The sequence below is a fragment of the Chenopodium album genome, chromosome 5, assembly GCF_948465745.1.
Source record: "Chenopodium album chromosome 5, dcCheAlbu1.1, whole genome shotgun sequence".
Lineage (NCBI taxonomy): Eukaryota > Viridiplantae > Streptophyta > Magnoliopsida > Caryophyllales > Amaranthaceae > Chenopodium > Chenopodium album.
In genome coordinates this window covers 77,504,648-77,527,346 of record NC_137838.1, presented here as the reverse complement: position 1 = coordinate 77,527,346, position 22,699 = coordinate 77,504,648, and the positions used below count along the sequence as shown (strand labels likewise).

The 22,699-nt window shown below is 33.3% G+C and overlaps 3 protein-coding genes across 3 annotated transcripts; 1 reads left to right on the top strand and 2 right to left on the bottom strand.

Annotated features, from left to right (window-relative positions):
* Positions 1-488: 488 nt before the first annotated feature.
* On the bottom strand, positions 489-6,549 carry LOC145632375 (ubiquitin-conjugating enzyme E2 22-like). The gene is made up of 7 exons (XM_081684740.1): positions 6,392-6,549; positions 4,270-4,384; positions 2,607-2,751; positions 2,438-2,515; positions 1,828-1,940; positions 1,594-1,697; positions 489-1,126 (listed from the first exon to the last, which is right to left on the bottom strand). The coding sequence occupies exons 2-7, from the start codon at positions 4,270-4,272 to the stop codon at positions 751-753; spliced, it is 819 nt and encodes a 272-aa protein (XP_081540866.1). The 5' UTR covers positions 4,273-4,384; positions 6,392-6,549; the 3' UTR covers positions 489-750.
* Positions 6,550-11,949: 5,400 nt separating this feature from the next.
* Positions 11,950-15,481, top strand: LOC145632376 (uncharacterized). Its single transcript, XM_081684741.1, has 5 exons — positions 11,950-12,166; positions 13,318-13,410; positions 14,312-14,410; positions 14,496-14,769; positions 15,113-15,481. Exons 1-5 carry the CDS (start codon positions 12,038-12,040, stop codon positions 15,289-15,291), a joined length of 774 nt encoding a protein of 257 aa, XP_081540867.1. The 5' UTR covers positions 11,950-12,037; the 3' UTR covers positions 15,292-15,481.
* LOC145632377 (mediator of RNA polymerase II transcription subunit 6-like) lies at positions 14,927-19,964 on the bottom strand. The gene is made up of 6 exons (XM_081684742.1): positions 19,523-19,964; positions 18,876-19,050; positions 18,597-18,666; positions 17,292-17,398; positions 15,441-15,789; positions 14,927-15,232 (listed from the first exon to the last, which is right to left on the bottom strand). The coding sequence occupies exons 1-5, from the start codon at positions 19,762-19,764 to the stop codon at positions 15,622-15,624; spliced, it is 762 nt and encodes a 253-aa protein (XP_081540868.1). The 5' UTR covers positions 19,765-19,964; the 3' UTR covers positions 14,927-15,232; positions 15,441-15,621.
* Between the last annotated feature and the right edge of the window lie 2,735 nt (positions 19,965-22,699).

Genomic DNA, 22,699 nt, shown 5'->3' with positions numbered 1-22,699 from the left:
CCTGTGATAGTTGGGAGTTCATTAAACACGATACTTGAACTTTTCTGTAGATTAGGTTTGTATATGCTGAAACAATTGTCGAGCCTATACCTGACAGCCAAGCTCGTCCCATCGGAAGAAACCACAGTTTCTATAGTTTCAGACAATAATTGCTACTCGAAAACGATCCTAGGCAGAAAGACAATCAACAACCTTCAACACTTTGTTGCTCAAAAACAATCCTAACCAGAAAGACAATCAACAACCTTATTCAACAATTTGTTGCTAGTTTGCTTTTCAACAAATAACTCATATCTTCCTCTATGAGGAATTTTTGAAAAAAAATTCATGCTTTCGTACTCCATGGATATTTGATCAATTATTTTTTGATACGGCTTTCATGTAGTACTTGAGATGAATAGCGTAGTTTTAAACAACAATAAGGATACAAATCATCGAGTATAACTGTATAAGAGATTAAAATAAATGCAAAACGTCAACATTCGATCAATCAGGAATGTTTAAACTTATTTGTACTCAATTTTCTTGAAACTTATTAGAAGGTGCAAAGAGCAAAAGGGCCAAGATGACAGTAAAATCAACTCCCAAATAGACAAATACATATTCATTACAATGAGTCAAAGCAACTTGTCAATGGTGCCACCCTCTAATGGAGACAAAGTGACACCCTATGGGGGAGGGGTAACGTCAGAGATAAATGACCTAAAACAACGGTATGCGACAGTCACAATTTACTGTCTGAATTTGTAATCATAATCTCTTCAAGCTCTTCTTTCTCGCATCAATCTTCTTTTTCTCGGCCTGGGCCTTCAAACCAACATCCTTCTTTTGCGCTACAGGTGCCGCAGCTGCTGGCGGCACAGTTGAAGACCCTACTGCTCCGTTCTCACTTAATGGCAGAGCAGAACCTGCAGGCTGATCTTGAAAGCTCGTTGCCTTACTGCTAGTCGTTGATGAGGCCAGAGGGGATGGTGAAGGAGCCCCAGTGTTTGCTAATGTGCTTTTCTGGTCAGCATTTTGTGCTGAAGCGTTGTTTCTCTGGTCGACATTCAAAGCTGTGGTTGACTCAGAAATTGCTCCATGCTTTGGCTTGGATTTAGGCTTGGCATGGATTCCTGTGTACAATCTGCCAGAACAAACAAATATAGATTGATAAGAAAAAGATGAAAAGTCCTGTTATTCCAAGTTGAACAATTTCACCAAACCATTAAAAATAGTCTTAATGATTATTAGATTCTTTACTAGCCACATAATGAATGTGACAACGGTTTTCATTCCCTCCGTCCTAAACTTTCTTCACACTTTTTGACTTTCCCAAGGTTGTCCACAAATCATCTTGACATTTCAACTGCAACTTAAATAATTTTCCTACGGTTTCCTCTCCATCAACCCTATTTCTCTCTTTATCCCAACACTTCCCCTCAATTCCTTTTCGCTTCCATATATACTAGTTTTGCAACTTTTAGTCTCATTCCCAACCCTCAAGTTTAGGAATGAGGAGAGTAATGATATATTAACCACAGTATTACATCCCAAATATTTTTTTTTTAACAAAAGTGAGAACTATATAAATAATAAAGAATATAAGCTAACCTAGCAAGCCTTGCATACTCCTCGTAGTTTTCAAGCAGCATCTTGCCAGCTTGCTCATTTAAGGCAGATTCCGGAAAAGGTTCAATAAGTAAACATCTTATAACCTGTTTTCAGGATAACAATAACCATAAGTTGTGTGAGAATTCCACTAAGAAAGAAACAGGATCTCAAGGGCTAAACATGACATGAAAACACAAAAATTAAAAATAAAAAAGAAAAGTCAGCAGCACAAACCAAAAGAACATGTCGCAATCCCAGCGTTGGGTTCCAGTCCTTTTTCAAAGTGTTGACACAAATTTCACCATTATTTGCGATGTTAGGGTGAAATATCTTGGTAAGGAAATAACCTGTCATCAGTAAGATAAATCATTATTTCTAAATCATAGTGGATGCGTTCTCTAGGCGGAAAAAAATTGCAATACACATCAGATACCAACTGACAGCAAAAATAAAATAAAAATTGGTCATTGAAGCAGTCCAAACAGTAAATAGATTAAAGAGGGGAAAAAACCTACTATATGAGCTCTTACATTCCCAACATCTAACATTTTGTTTCTGGTTACGTAAAAGACAGCATATTCAAACATAATCAAACTTGAAAGCCACATATCAGTGACCAATTCATGGGGAAGAGAGGGGGGAGGGGTGTAAATCACATTCATGTGTAGAAGCATCAGAGGAGATATCAAAGCATAACATGTAGAAATCATCATTTATGTACTCAATCATCATCATTTATATACTTGATCAATAGTCTATCAGCAATTTGAAAATAGGAAATTATACAAGGGAATGTAACCAAAGAGACAAAGATGTACTAGCAAATGAAAAAAGAAATAATTACCTTTAGGAGGAGTATGGGGAAAGTCACTCGACAATATCAATTTCATGCGGAACACACCATTTTCATATGGGGTTCCAGCTGCGAAATTCAGGAGCAGATGTCAATAACAACATAATAAATGCATAAAAATCATCATGCCTGATTAAGAGAGAAAGATGGGAAAACAGACCTGGGCCATCTATATCAGCAAATATGGTCGTGAAATCATCATCATTGACGCCCACTTTGATTCCTTCCGGAGGAGTTTCATCAAGATTTTTTAACTCTTTTGCAAGCTGCTTAATCACATTTGGTGGAAGATTTTCATTTGTAGCCTACAGTAAAAAAAAGAAAGAAAATTAGCCTTGATCACACAATGAAAGGTCTATGAATTTGACTAAGCTAATGCATCGATGTGAAACACCACATATATACTAAAGGATCTCCATGCAACAAGATTAGAGAGTCTCCCAAGTATAAACACCAGAAACACAGATGCAGAATCGGAAGACCCAACCACTCAAAAGCGGAACGCCTAAAAGGACACTACTTTGAGTACTTTCAATATATATATAAAAAAAAAAGAGGGGTAAAGTTGAAAACCAAAAACTACAAAAAGGAAAGAGAAGAGAATGCCTAGAAATCAGGTTAATGTAACTGTATCACACTTAGTGCATGTTTGGTATGGATATTGGATAGAAAATGGAATGGAAACAGATAAGAAGGAGAAATGGTAATGTAGAGTGTTTAACACTATTATATGTTGTTTGGTAACACTTGGAAAGGAATCACTGGTATCAAATTGGGGGTTGAGGGAAACATTTTTGTTATTATAGAGTTAAGAGAGATAACAGATAACAGATGAAGAATAATGGTTACGCCTAGTGTTTTACCACACCTCTCATACAAAAAAAATGTTAATGAAAATGGTTAATTAATTTCATTACCACCACTCAAAAATGTTAATAGTGCTATGCGACCGCAGCATTCCCTTAAAGTTGAAGGGAAAATTCTACAGGACTGCCATAAGACCAGTGTTGCTCTATGGTACAGAATGTTGGGCTTCTAAGAAAGAGCATATTAAAAAGATGGAGGTTACGGAAATGCGCATGTTAAGGTGGATGTGTGGAAACACTTTAAGAGATAGAATCAGAAATGAGGTTATTCGCAAGAAAGTAGGTGTGGCGGGCATTGTAGATAAATTAAGGGAAAATCGTCTGCGTTGGTTTGGACATGTAAGACGGAGACCCGAGGGTGCACCGGTGCGAAGAGTGGAAGAGTGGGACCATGGAGGGATTAAACGAGGAAGAGGGAGACCAAAGATGACTTGGTTGGAAGGAGTGAGGAAGGATATGAAGTGCATGGATTTACGTGAGGATGAAGTTTTGGATCGTAAGGGATGGAGGAGAAAGATTTATGTTGATGACTACACGGAATAATCAAATTTGGTTCATGTTAGCCGACCCCACTTTTGGGATTAAGGCTTTGATTGATTGATTGATTGATTGACCACTCAAAAACACTGTACCAAACATGCTCTTAATGAGCACACATGGTACTTGACTAATCAGCCATATAGTCAATGAAAATAAGAATCTCATTTAATTCATATTGGAATTCAAGTAAGATTCTTGACACCAAATCCTTTCCTCTGAAACCTATTTATAACGTGCATTTATACAAACATATTACTATACTGCTAGACTTAGGTCATATCAAGGCAAAAGAATTAAAAGAAGAATATAGTAGGCAAAATTACCATATAGGCAAAATTAACATATTACAATACTGCTAGACTTAGGTCATATAAAAAAAAAAAAGAATTAAAAGAAGAATATAGTAGGCAAAATTACCATATAGGCAAGTTATTAATTTGATAAGTTGCTTTGACCTTTAGCTTTCACCTGACTCTTTGAAGCTCCTACAACCACTATTGCAGAGGTGAGGGGCTCCGAGCAGGGTTATTATCTGCATAAAAAGAACAAGTTAGGATCTTCAAATAAATACAAGAGCTATAATGTTTCGTACATAAACGACAAAATAAAATCCAGGCATGTTTTATTTCAAAGCACACAATACCCTCTAGAAATCTACTGTGCTGTTGCTTAATTATATTTTGAGTTGCAACCCTTGCTAGCATGAACACCTGATAGTGTAGGTCTTCTTGTAAACATCATTAACTATGACAATCTTGTTTTACTCTGTTCAAATTAAATAGACTAAAAAAATTTGAAACCTTCTCTGCTGACTATAAACACACTAACACTAACAGAAAGTGCTGTATTGAGTTGTTTGGCTGACCATGATTATGATACTTGGGTGAGAGTGGGAATTCTCTAGAAAGTATAATTCCCAAAACAAATGAGATGTGACACCCAGTAAGTGCGAATGTCAACCAATATGTTAAGCAATTTACCAGGAGCCATATGAAAATATGCATATCGAAATATATTACGAATAGTGCAGCTTTCTGTAGCATCTAGGAGTTAAAATCCCTTGAACAAAACAACCACTTATTCCATGCTAGATGATCCCAAAAAGTAGTTTAAATCCCAATCTTTAACATCACAGAGACATAAAAAAGATTTTCCACCCTTCACAGCATAGTTACAATCAATCCTCAACCTACATTAATGATCAGCGACATGTTATTCACCAGCATGCTGCATGAGCTCCTTCCATAAAAGTCATTACTAAGATTTATGCTCTCCCCATAATGCTTATTATCACTTACCAAACAACCACTTTCCCCGGTGATTTTTCATCTTTTCATGAAGATAAATTTGACATAAAGTACGTTACAACTCATTAAAGTTCTTCTCTAGCCTTCAAATATTCAAGTGACATTCAAACGCATAAATCAATCGTCAAAATTCAAATTTTGAACCAATTGCAAATGATCCTCAAAGTTAACCTATATGTAACGTATCATCTAGTAGGAAATATAAACTCCCTCCTCTCGAATAATAATGATAGAGACAGTAATTGTGCAACATTTTAAAACATACCGCGTAATGATCAAATCCTTTTACTAGTAACAATAATTTAAAAAAGAGCCACATTCTACATTAGAGATGTCAATCATGTAATTCCAATGACTGCCTCCCTTTTAGCAAAATTCTATAATCAACTACTCTCAAATCCTCTCCCTAAGGTTGAATGACTCCGAAACTTCATTCAATCATTCACGCTTACTCACTCCAACAGGAAATGATATCGATGGTATCATTAAACTAATACCCTCTATAACGTAAAATCAATCACAGAAGCAAATATAAAAAAACTTCTTCTACAGCCTTTACCCCTTATATTGATGATACAAGTTTGCACAATTTGTAGTTTGTACATTCTTTATCTCAACAAAGAAGTCAAAAAACAAACAAAATTTTTTGCCCTTCCCCCCCCCCCCCCTTATATCTATATAGATGTTGGATTTACTGGATTACAAAAAGAAAGAGACACAAAAGAAAAGGAAAAAAAAAAAAAAAAAAAAAGATAAAGCATAAAGAGCACCCAGCAAAGAAAAAAATGCTAAAGAACCTAGAAACCCCATTTCAATTCATGAAATAACACCCAATTGAAATCAAATCACAACCCCCAAATACACCCTGAATTTCCAATTCAAATTCATACCAAAAACCCTAAATAGAATTTAATTTCACAACTCAAACCCTAATTCGCCAAAAAGTTTCAATCTTCCACTCAATTTACCAATTCAGATGAAATTAAAAAACGGGTAACATCAAAATTCAACAAACACTATCAATGCAATCAAAGAAACAAGAAACAAAAACCCAAAACTTTTATAATCACTAATCATTTATCTAACTACTTAAACCTACAAGAAATCAAAAGAATTTATCAATTAATCACATAACAATTAAGAACAAAAAAACCCAGATTAAAATCATGAATCAAAAGAATAACAAATTCTAAAGATTGAAAATTTGAGTAGAAAATTGAGAGAAAATTCACCTTATCTGAAGTGCACAGTCTAAGAGAGAGAAAAAATGATTGAGAGAAATAGAGTGAGGCTCCTTGAAAATAATAATCGGACTCGATTTTTTTTCCTTTTTTTGTTGAAAAAAAAGAAATCAGAGAAATTGCAAGAAATTAAGGGGATGATTTTATAGATGAAGACATGAGGGACCCACATAAACGTTGAAAAAATGCATTTTATTTATTTTTATGTGAATAATTTAATTAATACACAAATTATTTGAAATAGGTATGTCAGTGCAAGACGTTTTCTGATTTATAGACGTTAGAGAATTAGATTCTTCTTTTTTAAAAAAATAAAAATATAAAGTTAATTTAGTGATTTTATATTTCGTGAATAGTGAAAATGGGGCCAACGGCAATTTCCTTTTCTGAACATCTTGTTCAAAACTCGTCGTTAGAACAAACTAGTTTAACACACGTATCAATTTTTACTCAAAAAACGTGTAATCATAATCTCATTTAAGGCCTGTTCACATTTACTTAATTTCAGTTCAGTTCAGTTCAGCTCCAATCAGTTCAGTTCAGCTCAATTCAGTAAATGTGAACAGATCCTAATTAATTTTGAAAGAAGTATTGTATTGTATCTATTTAGGGCTTAGTTAGTTCAGTTCATTTCATTTCAGCTCCTAATTTCCTTCTCTTATAAAATATTCAGTTCAGTCAATGAGAACAGCCCCTTAGGGCCTGTTCCGATTGACTGAACTCAGCTGAACTGAACTGAATTGAACGGAACTGAACTGAACTGAACTTATTAATTAGTGATTTTTAACTACGGATTAGTGATATTTGATTATTTATTGATTATTTATTACTATACATATGTGTATATACAAATGTACATATTAAAATATTTACGAAAAATATACTATATAATTATAATTATAAAATGTATGGAAAATATATTATAAAATGTATGGAAAATATATTAAAAACTTGAAACCTCTAAACATTTTAAACACATATACTATTTAATTTAAAAATAAAATAGTATTAGGACAAAAGAACACAAAACACTTACATGTATCTAACCCATTTAAACAAATTTTAAAAATAATATATATATATATATATATATATATATATATATATATATATATATATATATATATATATATATATATATATATATATATATATATTATATATATATATATATATATATATAAAAGAACCAACAAGAAAAGCTAAAATTTGCTACGGCCCAACACCCTAACCCACTCTCTTTTCCTTTAATTAATAACAAATCTTACAAATAAAGAATTAAAGATGCTCTAACCCCAAATAAAGAGAAATATGTATCAAAAAAATAGAACCATTTGAACAATGAATTGTATCAATATTATTATTGTTATTATTATTATTATTATTATTAATTATTGATTATTATTATTATTATTATTGTTGTTGTTGTTGTTGTTGTTGTTGTTGTTGTTGTTGTTGTTGTTGTTGTTGTTGTTGTTGTTATTATTATTATTATTATCATTTATTGATGATTATTATTATTAGTATTATTATTTCAATTATTATTGTTATTATTATTATTATTATTGTTGTTGTTGTTGTTGTTGTTGTTGTTGTTGTTAATATTATTATTATTATTATTATTGTTGTTGTTGTTGTTGTTGTTGTTGTTGTTGTTAATATTATTATTATTATTATTATTATTATTATTATTATTATTATTATTATTATTATTATTATTATTGTTTTTGTTGTTGTTGTCGTTGTAATAAGAGCTTAAAAGAATGAAATTTGGCTTTATATCATTAGCAATATCATTAGACATAAATTAAGAGCTGAACTGAACTGAACTGAACTGAGCTGAACTTAACTGAACTGAACTGAACTGAATTTCAACGGAACAGAACATGCCCTTAGTTTTGAAACATAAGAGGAATAAAAAGAGAGAAAAATAAAAGAATGATGTCAAAAATAGTTTTAGCGGGAAATTTTTTTAATAAGAATTTAACATGTGTTTCTTAATGATATCAACATGTTTTGTTTTAGTAATACTCCGTAGTTAATAGATTTCTTAAATTTGAACTTCTCAATGGCTCACTGCTTTTCTTGAAAAATAAAAAAATAGTGTTATAAGTTAAGTATAATGATTCCCCTAAAAAAAAAAGTTAATGCTAATACTCCCTGCATCCTTTTATTAGAATCCACTATTCCTTTTTACGCAAATTAAAATTAAATTTCCATTGTTGGAATCTTTTCCTTTTTAATAAGTTTTTTTTTTAATTTTTTTTTTAATTTTTTTTTAACCTCATTCTTTTAATTTAATCCCCAAATTATCTTCAATTTTTATTGATTTTTTTTACCAAATATTTTTAGCATTTATTAGTCCACCAACATATGTTCTCTTTCCTCATTCTTCTTCTTTCTAGGTACTTTTTCTTCCTTTTAGCATTTATTAACCCCCCCCCCCCCCTTTTTTTTTCTCTCCCTTGCTATTTAATGCACTTAATGTAATTTGATACTCCATACTTCTTGTGAAAAAATGAGAAATTGAGCTCTAATAAAAAGATGGAGGGAGTATCATATATGTGGAGCCCTTATATTGAGATAAATGAAAAAGATTTTTTTTTTTATTTTATTTATTTACCTGGAATAAACACAATGTATAAATTAATTTAAAGTAGATATTACACTATTTTTATAGACTAAGGGCCTATTTACATTTACTTAATTTCATTTCATTTCAGTTTATTTCAGTTCAGTTCAGTTCAGTTCAGTTTAGCTCCAATCAGTTCAGTTTAGTTTAGCTCCAATCAGTTCAGTTCAGTTCAGCTCCTAATTCCCCTCTCTCATAAAATATTCAGTTCAGTTCAGCTCAGTTTAGTAAATATGAACATAGTTACTATAAGTACTTCAACGACATAATTGACTTTCATGTAAACCTTGCCGAGGAAGCCCCAGTTAATCAATTTGATAAACAAAATTTATTTATCAAATGGCAAAATGGTAAATAAAACAACATAAATGCCCAGTCATCATGGCATTTTTGTAAATATATCAACAATAGTGGGATCCATATTTACTAAAAAGTTGTTGATTTATTTACAATTTTGCCATTTGACAAACAAATTTTGTTTATCATATTGATAAACTTGTATTTCTTGCCCACTTAAAAAACAAGTGTTTCCTCATAAAATTATTGTTCGCATTGGCAATTTATTATATATATATATATTTGCATTTATTACTTTATGCGCGCAATAAAAACCAATGAATAATACGACAAAAATTCGCATATGGCCAATAAGTGTGTGTAGTGTGTGAGTGTTTTTTTTTTCCTCCTACAGTAAATCTCCACATTTGCTTGTAATAAAACTTGAACCTTTTTTTTATAAGGATGGTACACCTCCTCTAACTCTCTATTTAGGAGTTAGAACTAGACCAAATAGTTAAAGATTCACATCAAGTAGCTAATCAATCATACTTTACCATATTATGGTGAATTTTGTAACAACTTGCAAACTTCCTAACTTTAGTGAAAGCATTATTGCACTACTCAATTGGATCATTATCGATGAAACCAATATAACAGTACAACTAAGAAATGTGGTCACTTATATATCCTTCACTAAGCTACTTATTAATCAATACTCAATCCTGCAAATCCTTAAGCCAACCCTTTTTATGTAACAAAACATATTAAGAATTCAAATAGTTAGTTACTTGAACATGCATGGAAATTATTCTACAGCTATTTTAGGTGATTTGTACAATATTACAATTTTAGGTGACAATGACATTAAACAAATGTACCTGAAAAGTCTTTAATAATCATTGCAAAACTAACTCTACGATTATAATTTATAAAGCCACTAAATTCAAAATTAAGATTAAAATTGTCATATGTAATTACAATGCATCTTATTCCTGTTCTTTAAAGATTTTCTTGTTTACATTTTACACGACCTTTAGTGTGAATTTTTAGCCATTAACATTCTCATTTTTATATTATATATTGTAGTTAATATTACACATATGTTGACATTACTACACACATTAAAAAGAAACTTATGAGATCATACATAGTGACTTTTCTTTCTTATATTGAACCATAAAGCGTAATGAAACTTATGCAATGATGCATAGTAGTGACTTTTCGTTCTTATATTATTGATCCATAAGGCGTAAAATGATAGATATTTAAAGAACGGGTGAAATATGCCTTTTCATACTTCATTATTGCTCGATATTACACCTGATCCAATGCTTCATACATTTTAGAGAATATGTTCAAATGCTTTTATGTGTTGATTATTCATCAATTGCTAGTTTCACCTTACTTATAGGCTTATAGCACGTAATAAAATTGAAACACAAATGAAATAATTTATTATGTACAAGTATAATAAAAGGTGTTAAAAAATTCTTAGGTGGTTCTAGGTAGCTTTTGGTACGTATGGTGCGGGTTTGGTGTATATTCCTTATTGCCAACCGATTTATATAGTGGCTTTGCTATAAATTTTACTCAATATTTTTCTTCTTTTTTATATGTTTATTTTGTTATTTTTATAAACTAGAATTTAAGCAATTTTAGGAGGCCCTCCAATTTATTTATTCTTTCTTTATACTGTGTATTACACGTAGGAATTTGCATCTAATCAATTAAATTGGCTGTATTAGCTAAACATATGATTTGAAGATAACTACTATATTATTTGCTACATAAATTGAGAAGAATTAGCTGAATCATTTGATGTAAAGCTATCGAAAATTAAATAATCACAAACTAAAGATTTCTTAAATTTATACTCATTGATTAGACCTATAGTTATCCATTGGGGTAATTAGTAAACAATGGCCCAATAACTTAGGATTATATAGCTTACCGCAATATGATATAGAGACAATCGACTATTGCATAACATTTTAATTAATAATGAAAAAGGTACGAATAGGCCGATAAATCGTGATTTAAGCCACATAAATGGATAGGCCGATAAAGGTATGAATAGGTCGATAAATCGTAATTTAAGCCACATAATGAATACCGAAATGAATAAAATCTTTCTAGTAGTGTACTGACACTATTAAGTACAGAATACGCAGTCAAGTGAAACAATCAATGAGTAAAACTTAGAAACTAATATGCTCAAAAACTTGGTCTTAAATTAGTTTCTTAGCCCAATCAATTAAATAATAGGTGATGGATAAGAATTTTGACTTACTAGGTCAAGCATTCAAATCAAAGCAACTACGATATGAATCATATTACATTATACACAAAATGCCACAAGTTTAATTTTTTTTTATACCTCATGCATTCTAATCATATGATTGAGACAAAAAAATGATAAATCTATCTCGGAGATTATATAAATTTGAAATTTCCGAGGTTATATAAATATAGCATTAGGCAATGCTAAAATAATAACCTAAGAGGGTAGATTAATAGCTTGGCCAAAGAGCAAGTTAGGAGAATTCACGTGGAAGGAGAAAAACCATGTATAAGCTAACTCTTGTAAAAGAGGTAGTTGGCCCTTTATAAATTCCGGTGGTAGGTACACAATATATATAACTAACTAACCTATGCAATTTTTCTCCAATAAACTAAATTAATCTTATTGTGCTTTCTTCGAGTGAAGTAAGAAAATTCAAAGAAAAATGGAAATTAGTAGTGATGATAATAAGAAGATGAAGATTCTTTGTCTTCATGGATTCAGAACAAGTGGGAGTTTCTTAAAGAAGCAAATCAGCAAATGGGATCCTTCAATTTTTGCTAATTTTTATTTGGTAAATTTTTGTTTTTTCTATTAATTATCTGAAATTAGTACAGATTAATCATAAAGAAAGTAACTATAATATATATTATGAAGTTTAATCATGTACTTGCAATAGTTTTTGCGTTGGTAAGAAAAATTTTTTTACAAAATTTTAGTGGTGTTAATTTTACTTGTAATGATAATTTATTAAGTTTTCTACAAATTTACAATCCCTGTATTATAAGACCTTTTTTTGTTTCAAGTCTTTTACCTATTAGAAGTTTTGATGCATTCACATATATGACTATATGTGGCTCTCAAAACACCGAAAAAACATATATAACTATATGAGTACATGACTATATGAGTAGCTTCAATTCGACAGATGTTATAAGTTCTCAGACAAAATAAATCAAACCCCCTAATTAGATTGATAATTTGTAGCCAAACAACAATTTTAATGAACTTAATTGCCCATGTAAAAAGGTGATTAAGGAAAATGGTGTCCCTTGACATGACTTCACTATATTATTTAGTCATGATCAACTGGATCCAACCTTATTTTGCTTGTCAATCAAAGTTTTCAACAACTTGTTCATAATAATTGGGAAAAAACACACACTTCACTCACCTCGATCAACATTTATTTTTGTTTTTATTAGTACAACTCAGATCTGCAACTAATTACACTGTAGTTTTATATTCCATTAATTTTTTCACCAAACAATATTCCATTAGTTTTGATTACTCTGCTAGACTGCTATAACGGTTTGATTGCATAATTTAAATGAAAGTTTGAAATTATCCAAATCTCAATAAACCATGTTTTGGTGATTAGTGTTATGCATTTTAATACTCACTATAAATAGACGATTAAGGTAGTATAGTCACACCATCAACTCAAGTTAAAAAAACAAATATACATAGTACTCGTACTTTTTCTGTCTCTATTATTTAAAAAATAAAAATTGTAACAAAAAACTTCCACGTACTTTTAACCGCGTGTATTGATAACTAATACTTGTAAGCAAATCGTGTTTTATTGTTTAGATAGGTAGATTAAAACCAATGTGTGAAGCAATTGAGGCAAAATGATGGATTATTATATACAATTATGGATGTATCAAACATAAGATGTCTTAAAATAAACTAATTAAATGAATAAAAACAAAAATGTGACAGGAATTTCCAGATGGACTATATCCTGCTGGTGGCAAGTCAGAAATAGAGGGATTCTTTCCACCTCCTTATTATGAATGGTTCCAATTCAATAAGGTACATACATTTATATATACATGCTTTTATGATGTATCTTCTTATTATGCGTATTTCTCACCAACTTAAATAATATTGGCGGTCCAACCTTAAAAAATTAATAATCCAACTGAAAATAAATTAATTCCAATTTAATCAAAGTTAATAGATGGAAGAATTCGGTGGATGTCATTGTTAAGAATTAAGATGGATATGTTTAGTGTTAGTGGGGTTTGATCTTAAATTCTGTCTTTATTAGACTTAGATTGATTTAGTTATGTTAAAGTCTTGGTTATTGGTAATTTGGTATCGATTAATGGAATACATAGCTTGTTTTTGGCTAAATTGAGTGGATTGATGATAGATGATCCGGGTGAGTTAGGGCCTATTCTCATTGACTGAACTCAACTGAGCTGAACTAAATATTTTATAAGAGAAGGAAATTAAGAGCTGAACTGAACTGAGCTAAATTGAAAATAAACGTATAAAAACAAGCCTTTAGAGTAGCAATTAGCAAAGCCTTCATGATTTACTTCTTGTATGTCGAATTCTCCATAGTTTTCTTTGATTCTCTTGATTAATGGAGATAAAAAGGTTATTTTTAAAAGTCACAACGATTATGTAAAAGATAGGTAAAGGAAAAGAAAAAAAAAGTACAATGTTGTGTTTCATCAATTGCATACAATTTGGTAGGAAAAAGAAAGAAATTGACAATTATGATTTCACTTACATTTCCTCACAATTTGCCGAACGGAAAAACACAGCAAGTGATCCAGGGTGGCACAAGGTGTTGCGTGACTTGTATCGGGCCGTGCAACAGTTGTGTTAAGGCTCGGCACAACCACTTTCAGTTCTATGTGGGTGTTTGCTATTAGACCCAAGTACCCAACAGTTTTACTGATCGACATTTTTCTCATTGAAGGAATTCACAGAATATACTAACTTGGAAGAGTGCATCTCATATTTATGCAACTACATCACCACCAATGGACCCTTTGACGGTCTCCTTGGCTTCTCTCAGGTAACATCTTCAAATTAAATAAAAACTACTAGTATGAAGTATGCTTTATCATATCTATGAATTTTCATCAAATTAATGTTATCAGGGAGCAACATTATCAGCCCTTTTGACCGGATACCAATCACAAGGGAAGGTGTTGAGGGATCATCCACCCTTCAAGTTCTTCATATCGGTTTCTGGATCGAAGTTTAGGATTCCAAGCATCTGTGAGGTTGCTTACAGAGAGCCTAATAAGGCTAAATCAGTTCATTTTATTGGGGAAAAGGATTGGTTGAAACATCCCTCTGAGGATCTCGCCGCGGCTTTTCAAGATCCTCTCATTATAAGGCACCCTCAAGGCCACACTGTGCCAAGACTAGGTATGTTGTCACACTTTATTTTCAAATGGTCTAATAACATGTTGATTTTAAAATATAAAAAGGCTACCATTTGACTTTTGTGGTCAAATCTTGTCAACTATAAATATTAATGCATGGCCTTGAAAGCATCTTAAAAAACTATAAATTGACAGTTAACTAAAAAAATTCTTTAAGATAATCTAGACACGTTATAACCCAGTATTACAGATCAATACAGTGTGTTTATGATCAGAAATGTGGCCACCAAAGTCAAATGGAACATATATGTATGTTAGAGAGCATAATTTACTTTAAAACTCTCCTTTGTGTATCCAAATCATTGATGAATGAATGAAACAAGCAGATGAGGCGGCGACTGAGAAGCTGCTTAACTGGGTGAAAGAGCTGTTGGTCCAGACAAGCAAGGCTAAAGATGGTGTGGAAGCACAGAAGAAACAAGAGAAGACAGAAGAAGCCTGTGAAGCTGCAAAAGAAGAGCATGATTTTATGGAGAAAAGAGAAGTGGAGGTTGTACAAGCTTAAATACTTAAATCACAAATTATCGGGTAGTCATATTCATAGACATGCAGTATTGTAAGGTCAATTTTCAGTTTATATTACTCAGCATCAAAGAAATTGACCATGAGAATAAGCAGGATATTTAAGATGAACATCTCTAGTTTGTCAATTACCTCATGCTGGGAAGTGAATATATTGAGATGAACCTTCCAATAGCACGATAGATAATCATCGAAGAAGGGAGACATTTCACTCAAATTCCATACATATTCCAATTTACAGGAAATATCAACCCTGTCAAAGCTACCATTTTGCTATTTCACATGACATTTGCATAAAATTGGCAAGGAAAGATCAATCATATTTCGTTCTTTTAGCTGGCCCTTGGTCAATGATGGGATCAACAGGCGGAGGTTGCTGTTGTTCTGTCCCTTGCTGGGTTTCTGAGCCTTGTTCCGTTTCTGTAGGCTGAGATGGAGTATAGCCCTCTGGAAATGGTGGTGGTGGAGGGGCTGGTTGTAGCTGCATATTCAGAAGAAACGCTGCTTAGTATATACAAGTACTTTGCAGCACTACATACTTAAATAGTACTAATCTTAAATAATAGAGCAACTCTTTAATAAAGCACTGAAAATCTTCAGTACCAAATCCCAAGTAGTTTGACCCAAAAAAATATATTCTAAGTAGAAAATGATTCTATATAAAGGTAAGATGAGTTTCCAACTGAGTGGAACTTTTTGCTCAAGAAATCCAGAAGCTATGTGAAATTTGGGAAAACAATGACCAACATAATCTACTTTCCCAAAACAAGACCAACATAATCTACTTCCCTTGTTCCGCTGCCCTCCTCCTGCTTCTTTGTCTCCCATTGACTACTGAGATAAATTTCTTGGCCTAATTGACCTCCTTATCTCTTGTTGCGGATTGATGGTCATGCTCTCAAAAGAGTAGACCAAAATGTGCGGCGAATCCTCTCATCCAACACCCCCCACTGACGAGCTTGTGGTATCTTCGATCTTCACATCATCCTCTCCTCCACAACTCCCTGCCGACAAGCTTTTGGCATTCTCCACCTTCAGCGAGGGGTGGAGGAGGAGAGGATGATGTGAAGGTGGAGAGTGCCACAAGCTTATCAGCAGAGGGTGGTGGAGGAGAGGATTCGCCCCTCTCTTTGGCCTCCTCTTTTTAGGGCATGGCCATCAATCCACAACAAGAGCTGCGGAGGTCAGACGGGCCAAGGAAATTACCTCAGAAGGCAATGGAAGCAAAGAAGCAGGAGGAGAGGAGGGCAGGAAGCAAAGAAGCAGGAGGAGGGGAGGTCAGGAAGCAAAGGAGGAGGAGGAGGGGAGGGCACGAAGCAAAGGAGGAGGGAAGGGGAGGGCAGGGGCAGGCAGGGGAAAGTAGATTATGTTGGCCGTTGTTTTCCCAAAGTTCCACTCAGCCCAAAACAAAACCAGCTGTCCCAAATTGGACTACTCAACATTTTCATAACAAACAACCACAGTTATTGATCTGATCCACAAATAACAGCTTATGAACAACCCAAAAACAAAACAAGCAGAATGAATCCTGCTGCTGGAGGGGTCTAGGGAAGGAATGATATGCACAGATGAAGCCTTCACTAATCACAAGTCACGACATACTCCTCATTCCGTCAAAGACACTCAGCATATTAACTGTCCCTTATCTGAGATAATATTTTCCATCCATGAGAAGCTAAAAAAAGGCAAAAAAAATCCAGGACAAGTAAAATATAGGGTGGTTTATTGCAACAAGCCAACAGAGGAATTGATTATTGAGAGGTAGAGAGCTGTCCAAGGGCAATAAGACTTGTAATGACAGTCTTATAAGGGAATTTGTCTAAATAGAGTCCCATTTTAGTTTATTTCAAATTTAAATAATATCTTATCTTGAGAAAACCTCTGTACTCCTGGAATAGAAAGACATTGGTATCATCCTTACTAAATAGCTATGTTTCATGTATGAAGGCTTAGACACGGTAAAGCTCAAAAAGTTCAGCTTACCTTACGCTGCAAGGAAGCAAGGATATGGTCTACTCTCTTTAGTTCTCTGAGATCAATAGTCTCTTTAGTAGCTGTTGTATCATCATTTGCGTCATCACTTTCACTGTCTGTTGGAACAAGCATAAGAAAATCAATCATGTTAACAAGTTTTAGAGCTTTCCAAGGTATCTTACAAAATTAGATATAAAATCCAGGACTAATTACTATGAGTGGTACATATCAATAATTAGCAACAAACCCGAAATAGGTGAGGCAAAAATGCCAAAATGCACAGGAAACTTCCATCCTAGACTCAAAAAATTCTACGCAGGTCCAGCATGGTAAAAGCCATAATAGAAAGTTCTCTAGGCTTATTACAAGCTCTATGCATGAAGCTTGTGCTCCAAACAAGGAAGCATCCTGAATTTTCAATTCCAAAACGGTGTAAAAGGGAAATCAAGATTTCTCCAGAAGTGAATATAGATGAGAAGATTCTTGTTGTAGTCAATATAGTCATAGAGCGAGTTCAACTTCTCAGGTCATGTTGCATAGTTGGATCATTTTATTATAGTCAGTACAGGTTCTCCAAGTTCCACTAACTGTTGCTTGTTTGTTTGCTTTCCTTATATCTAATCTTTGGCCAGCAGTTTGCCAGCATATGCACAGAAATACTGAGATTTACACTCAGTTCCTAGTTTATAGTTTTATATACCCTTTCAAGCTATTATCTTCTGCTACACTTCTCAACTTTATTGTTTTCTTAGTGACAAGAGGCAGAGACAGACAGAGGTGGTGGAAAATAACGACCAGGCTTTACAACATTTTCCAAGTTATAAGAGTATAAGACTACTATCACGTAAGTATTTTGACATCTAGCAATGAGAATGGTTTGCAGGACTAATAATTTGACATCCAGTGACTCTAAAAGAGGTCCAGAAAGCTAAAGTATTTCAGCATCTAAGACTATTTCCAAGTGGATAACAGATTTAATGTAGATTTCAGTAGGCTGATCCACACTTTGTCTGACAAATTACCAATTACTAAGGATCTATCCAAAGTTTCCAAGAGTTGTTCATTCCTAGAAATCACCTTCTCTTATCTTCTAAAACCGAGCTGAAAACCCCTCAAGATCACGACAGTTTTGAATATAGCAACGCTGATTTCCAAAGGTCGTGAAAGAAGATGATTTCCCAGGAATCCCAGAACTTATAGTCATGAGTACTAAAGAACATAACCAGCACAACAATGTTCAACAAAATAATGCAAGTCAAAAATTATGATTTATGAACCTCTTGAAAATGCTGAAACCAAAGGCATTAAAATTACCATGTCCAATCTTCTCCAACTTGGAAGCAGCAGTTGAGAATCCTTTCTGTATGTAATACAAAGCACGCCCCTGCCCATCCAAGTACACTTAAAATGAGCAAAGAATCTCCAAAAAAATTTTAAACTCCCACGAAATGAGCTTTACTTTAAGCAAAATTATTTAATTTCACCACTAGGACTGTAAAGGGAACAATAAGCACATTTAACTATAACAGCTAGCGGGATTTTGGGTATTACACGTATTATCACTTGAAGAGGACTAATAAAGCGAAATCTTACAATTCTTGCAGAGAAAACACTGCAAAGCTGCGGAGCTTGATAGATAGAACCATCCAATACATAGTACGTCAACATCGGCGTAACTTTCTCAGGACTATCCCTCTTTTGCATACGAATGACAAACAGATTAGGTTCTACAACTTCATACAGCATATACTCAATCCCTGTCATCTTCCTGTATCAAAATCATACTCAATGTTTAAAGTTACCCACAAGAAACTACCTTGCAACAAAAATAGAAAACCTACCAACTTAACCTCTGTTCACTTCAGCCTATTTAAATCAGTACAGCAAACATAAACTCAACATATGTGTCCTATTAAAGCGAGACGGTCCGGACAGATAGAGTACATCAATTATGCAAGAACATGACTTTATATTAGCAGTTAGCCAATAATCATAAATTTTGCCACAAAAACACTACCTTGATGTAATAAACAGTAAACACACAAAAATTCATTCTTTACTACACAATATTGCAATTACAAACACCCCCACTAAATCAAACACGTTTATCAAATCAAACTATACCACATTTGTTAAATTTGTATCAATGAATTTGACAATTAACAAATAAAATTAAGAAAATAAAACCCTAAAAGAATAATTTTGAAATAAAAGAGGGAAGAAATTACGGGTTTACTTACGAAAGATGAGAGAGATCAAGGGGATGAACAGAATTCATCCTCAATTGCTCATTATTGCAAGTGTGATCATAAAAGGGGGACAAAGCGAAGTAATCGAAAACAAGATTACGATCGAGAGGATAAGTGTTAAGCCATAATTGATCTCTAAAGCAAATTCCGGTCATGTCAGTTCCCGGATGCGGCGGCAATGGCGGCGGATTTCCGTCCAAATTAGGGTTTCCCGGCATTGGTGTTGCTGCCATTGTTGAGTTTTCTGGGTTTGAAAGAAGTAAGAAATTGTTGTATTAGCGGAATTAATTGGATTTGGAAGTTAAATTACTTGAATTCGATTGAATTTGAATTGGATGATTATAAATAGGGATTATCAAATTCAGGTCTTGTTGAGTTGAGTGATGAAATTGCGAGAGTAGCAGCTGAAAGTGGGGTGAAGTTACTGGTCGGATTGTTTAATTTGGCCTTTGGGTATACGTGGTTAGCCCGAATGAGTGAATGACTACTCTTTCTCGATTGAGTAGCCAGTGTTACCCGAACTAGTTTGTGGTTCAAGCGATTCCTTAAGTATACCGAATATACTTTTTAAAGGCAGTTAGTAATTTAATTTAAGTAATTAATTATACTTTTTTTTAACTTCAATTAAATTATTACTCCCTTTGTTCCTAAAAGTACAACCCTTTGGTCTAATTTTAGTACCAAAATGATCGGCTCCTTTGCATTAAAATACCCACTAATTTACAACAATGTTTGTGCAAAATTAGTTTCTTCATGTAAAATTTTGTTATTTCATGTACTTTTAATACTTTCTCTCTGTACTTTCTAACAAACCCTATTTAAATTTATCTTTCCAATATACTTTTACTTCTTTTTATTTAACTTTCTTAATATACCTGCGAAATCAACCCAAAGGGTTTGTTCTTTTGGGGACAGAGAGAGTATTAAATTACTCTTACAAAAAAGTATAATTAGTTATACTTAAATTATATTACTAATTGCCTTTAGAAAAGTATAGTTGGTTATATTTTCATTCAACAAAACAATTAGTAAAATATAATAAATTGATTGAATTGGGCATAGTTTTCTTAAACAAAAGTAAAAACCTTGAATTGTAGGAGTAAATTCTTTATTAGAAGGTAAACCTATCCAAAATGTTATTACTAGTAGTAGATTTAGAAGATGTATGTGAAAACCTAATTTTAAAAGGAGGTAGGATTTTTTTTATTTTTTTTTTTATTTATTTTTTTTTTCTCAAATGAGGAGCAAGTCCAAGTACAAAGAAAATAAATATAAAAAGCTAAAACAAAAGACTACTATGGAGGAATGAAGCGTGGGAATGCTACACCCCTAGCATCCTCTTCTAAAATATGACTAAGCTCTACCGAAATAATATTAATGATATTTAGTTGAGAGTCTTAAATGTAGAGCTGTCAATTCGGTTAAACGGGTTGGGTTTAGATTGGTAAGAGTGGGTCGGGTCAACTTAGATCGGGTCAATTCGGATTAATTCAATAACCTATGCGGGTCGGGTTTGGGTTGGGTCATGCTTGAGTCGGGTTACGTCGGGTTTAGGTCGGGTTACATTCGGGTCGGGTGAACAATAGGTTGGGTTTCGGGTTTTCATGGGTTAAAACAGATTAGGGTAATTCTCGGGTTTGAGTCAGGTTCGGTTCAAGTCAATAATTTGCGGGTTATAATCAGGTCGGGTCATTTTCAAGTCGAGTCATTCTCGGGTTCAAGTCGGGTTCGATTCAAGTCAATAATTTGCGGGCTATAATCAGGTTGGGTCATTTTCAAGTCGGGTCATTCTCGGATTCAAGTTGGGTTATGTTCAAGTCAATAATTTGCAGGTTACAATCAGGTCGGGTCATTTCCAAGTCACATAAATAGATAATTAATTTTTATCAAGCTAATTATTTCCTTTGACTATTATATATATGACAATATACTAGGGAACTATAGTCTATAATTTAGGAAGATAATTATCTCCTTTGACCATACAACAAATATATACTATATTTAACTCTTAAATTTGATGATGATGCTCCTTTCTTTAGCTGGCCTGGATCGACTTGGTCACCCTAGACAAAATGCTTTGATCAATAATAATGAGGTGGTCTAAATTGCATTTAAGGTGATTTGAAATCGGGTCGGAACAATTTGGGTTGAATTTAGGTCGGGTCAATAACAAGTCGTGTTAATTTCGAGTTGGGTTAGTAATAGATCGGCTTGAATTTTTGGGTCGGGTAAGTAATAGGTCTGGTAAAATTCGGGTCGAGTCAATAACAAGTCTGGTTGAATTTGGGTCAGGTCAAAGACAAGTCGGGTTTGTAATAGGTTAGGTTAAATTTGGGTCGGGTTAGGAACGGGTCGAGCTGAATTCAGGTTAGGTTAGTAACATGTCGGGTTAAATTCGGGTTTTGACGAGTAAAAACGGGTTCAGGTCAATTTCGGTTCAAGTCGAGTTCGGTGCAAGTTAATTAAATTGGTCGTTGTAAACCGATAAATCGGTGCAAGTTGCATTGTAAACTGGTAAATTAGCCGTTTAATAGCAAATTGGATGGTTCCACACACCCAATTAGATTCCCGTAGGGTATTAAGGACCATGGTAACCTTTTTGGCAATTTTTATTTCCGGGCAAAAGAAAGTCAAAAAATTTTAAAATTGAAGGCTAATATCCACGCTTTTTGAGAAATTTTGTAGGTTTCAGAGCCCGGTGTCGAAAAGTCTTGATAATTTAGGAGATACATCTCGGGGTCATATAATACCGTTTGGAACCATATATGATCATTATTTGTTGTCATAAATATATGTTCGTGGTAGGCTTGAATTATTGAAATCGGTGCAAGTTGTAAACCAATAAATTGACCGTTTAACATCAAATTGGATGGTTTCACACACCCAATTGGACTCCCGGAATGTATTAGGGACCATGGTAAACATTTCGGTAATTTTTATTTTTAGGAAAAAAAAAGTCAAAAAATTCCAAAATTGAAGGCTAATATCCACGTTTTATGAATAATTTTGGAGGTTTCGGGCCCAGTGTAGAAAAGTCTTGATATTTTAGGGGATACATCTCGGGGTCATATTATGCCGTTTGGAACCATATATGATCATTATATGTTGTCATAAATGTTCGTAGTATGCTTGAGTTGATGAAATTCGTACAAGTTGTAAACATGTAAA

Bases quoted from the DNA above. Each gene is read 5' to 3' on its own strand.
- LOC145632376 (XM_081684741.1), top strand. From the start codon at position 12,038: ATGGAAATTAGTAGTGATGATAATAAGAAGATGAAGATTCTTTGTCTT. The intron at 13,411-14,311 runs GTACATACATTT...TTCTCATTGAAG, and splicing joins AATGGTTCCAATTCAATAAG to GAATTCACAGAATATACTAA. The intron at 14,411-14,495 runs GTAACATCTTCA...TAATGTTATCAG, and splicing joins GTCTCCTTGGCTTCTCTCAG to GGAGCAACATTATCAGCCCT.
- LOC145632375 (XM_081684740.1), bottom strand. The intron at 2,516-2,606 runs GTCTGTTTTCCC...TGAATTTCGCAG, and splicing joins TGCTGATATAGATGGCCCAG to CTGGAACCCCATATGAAAAT. The intron at 1,698-1,827 runs GTTTGTGCTGCT...TCCTGAAAACAG, and splicing joins GATTGCGACATGTTCTTTTG to GTTATAAGATGTTTACTTAT.
- LOC145632377 (XM_081684742.1), bottom strand. From the start codon at position 19,764: ATGGCAGCAACACCAATGCCGGGAAACCCTAATTTGGACGGAAATCCG. The intron at 17,399-18,596 runs GTAATTTTAATG...TTGTTCCAACAG, and splicing joins GTTGGAGAAGATTGGACATG to ACAGTGAAAGTGATGACGCA. The intron at 15,790-17,291 runs GTAAGCTGAACT...CTGAATATGCAG, and splicing joins TTGCTTCCTTGCAGCGTAAG to CTACAACCAGCCCCTCCACC.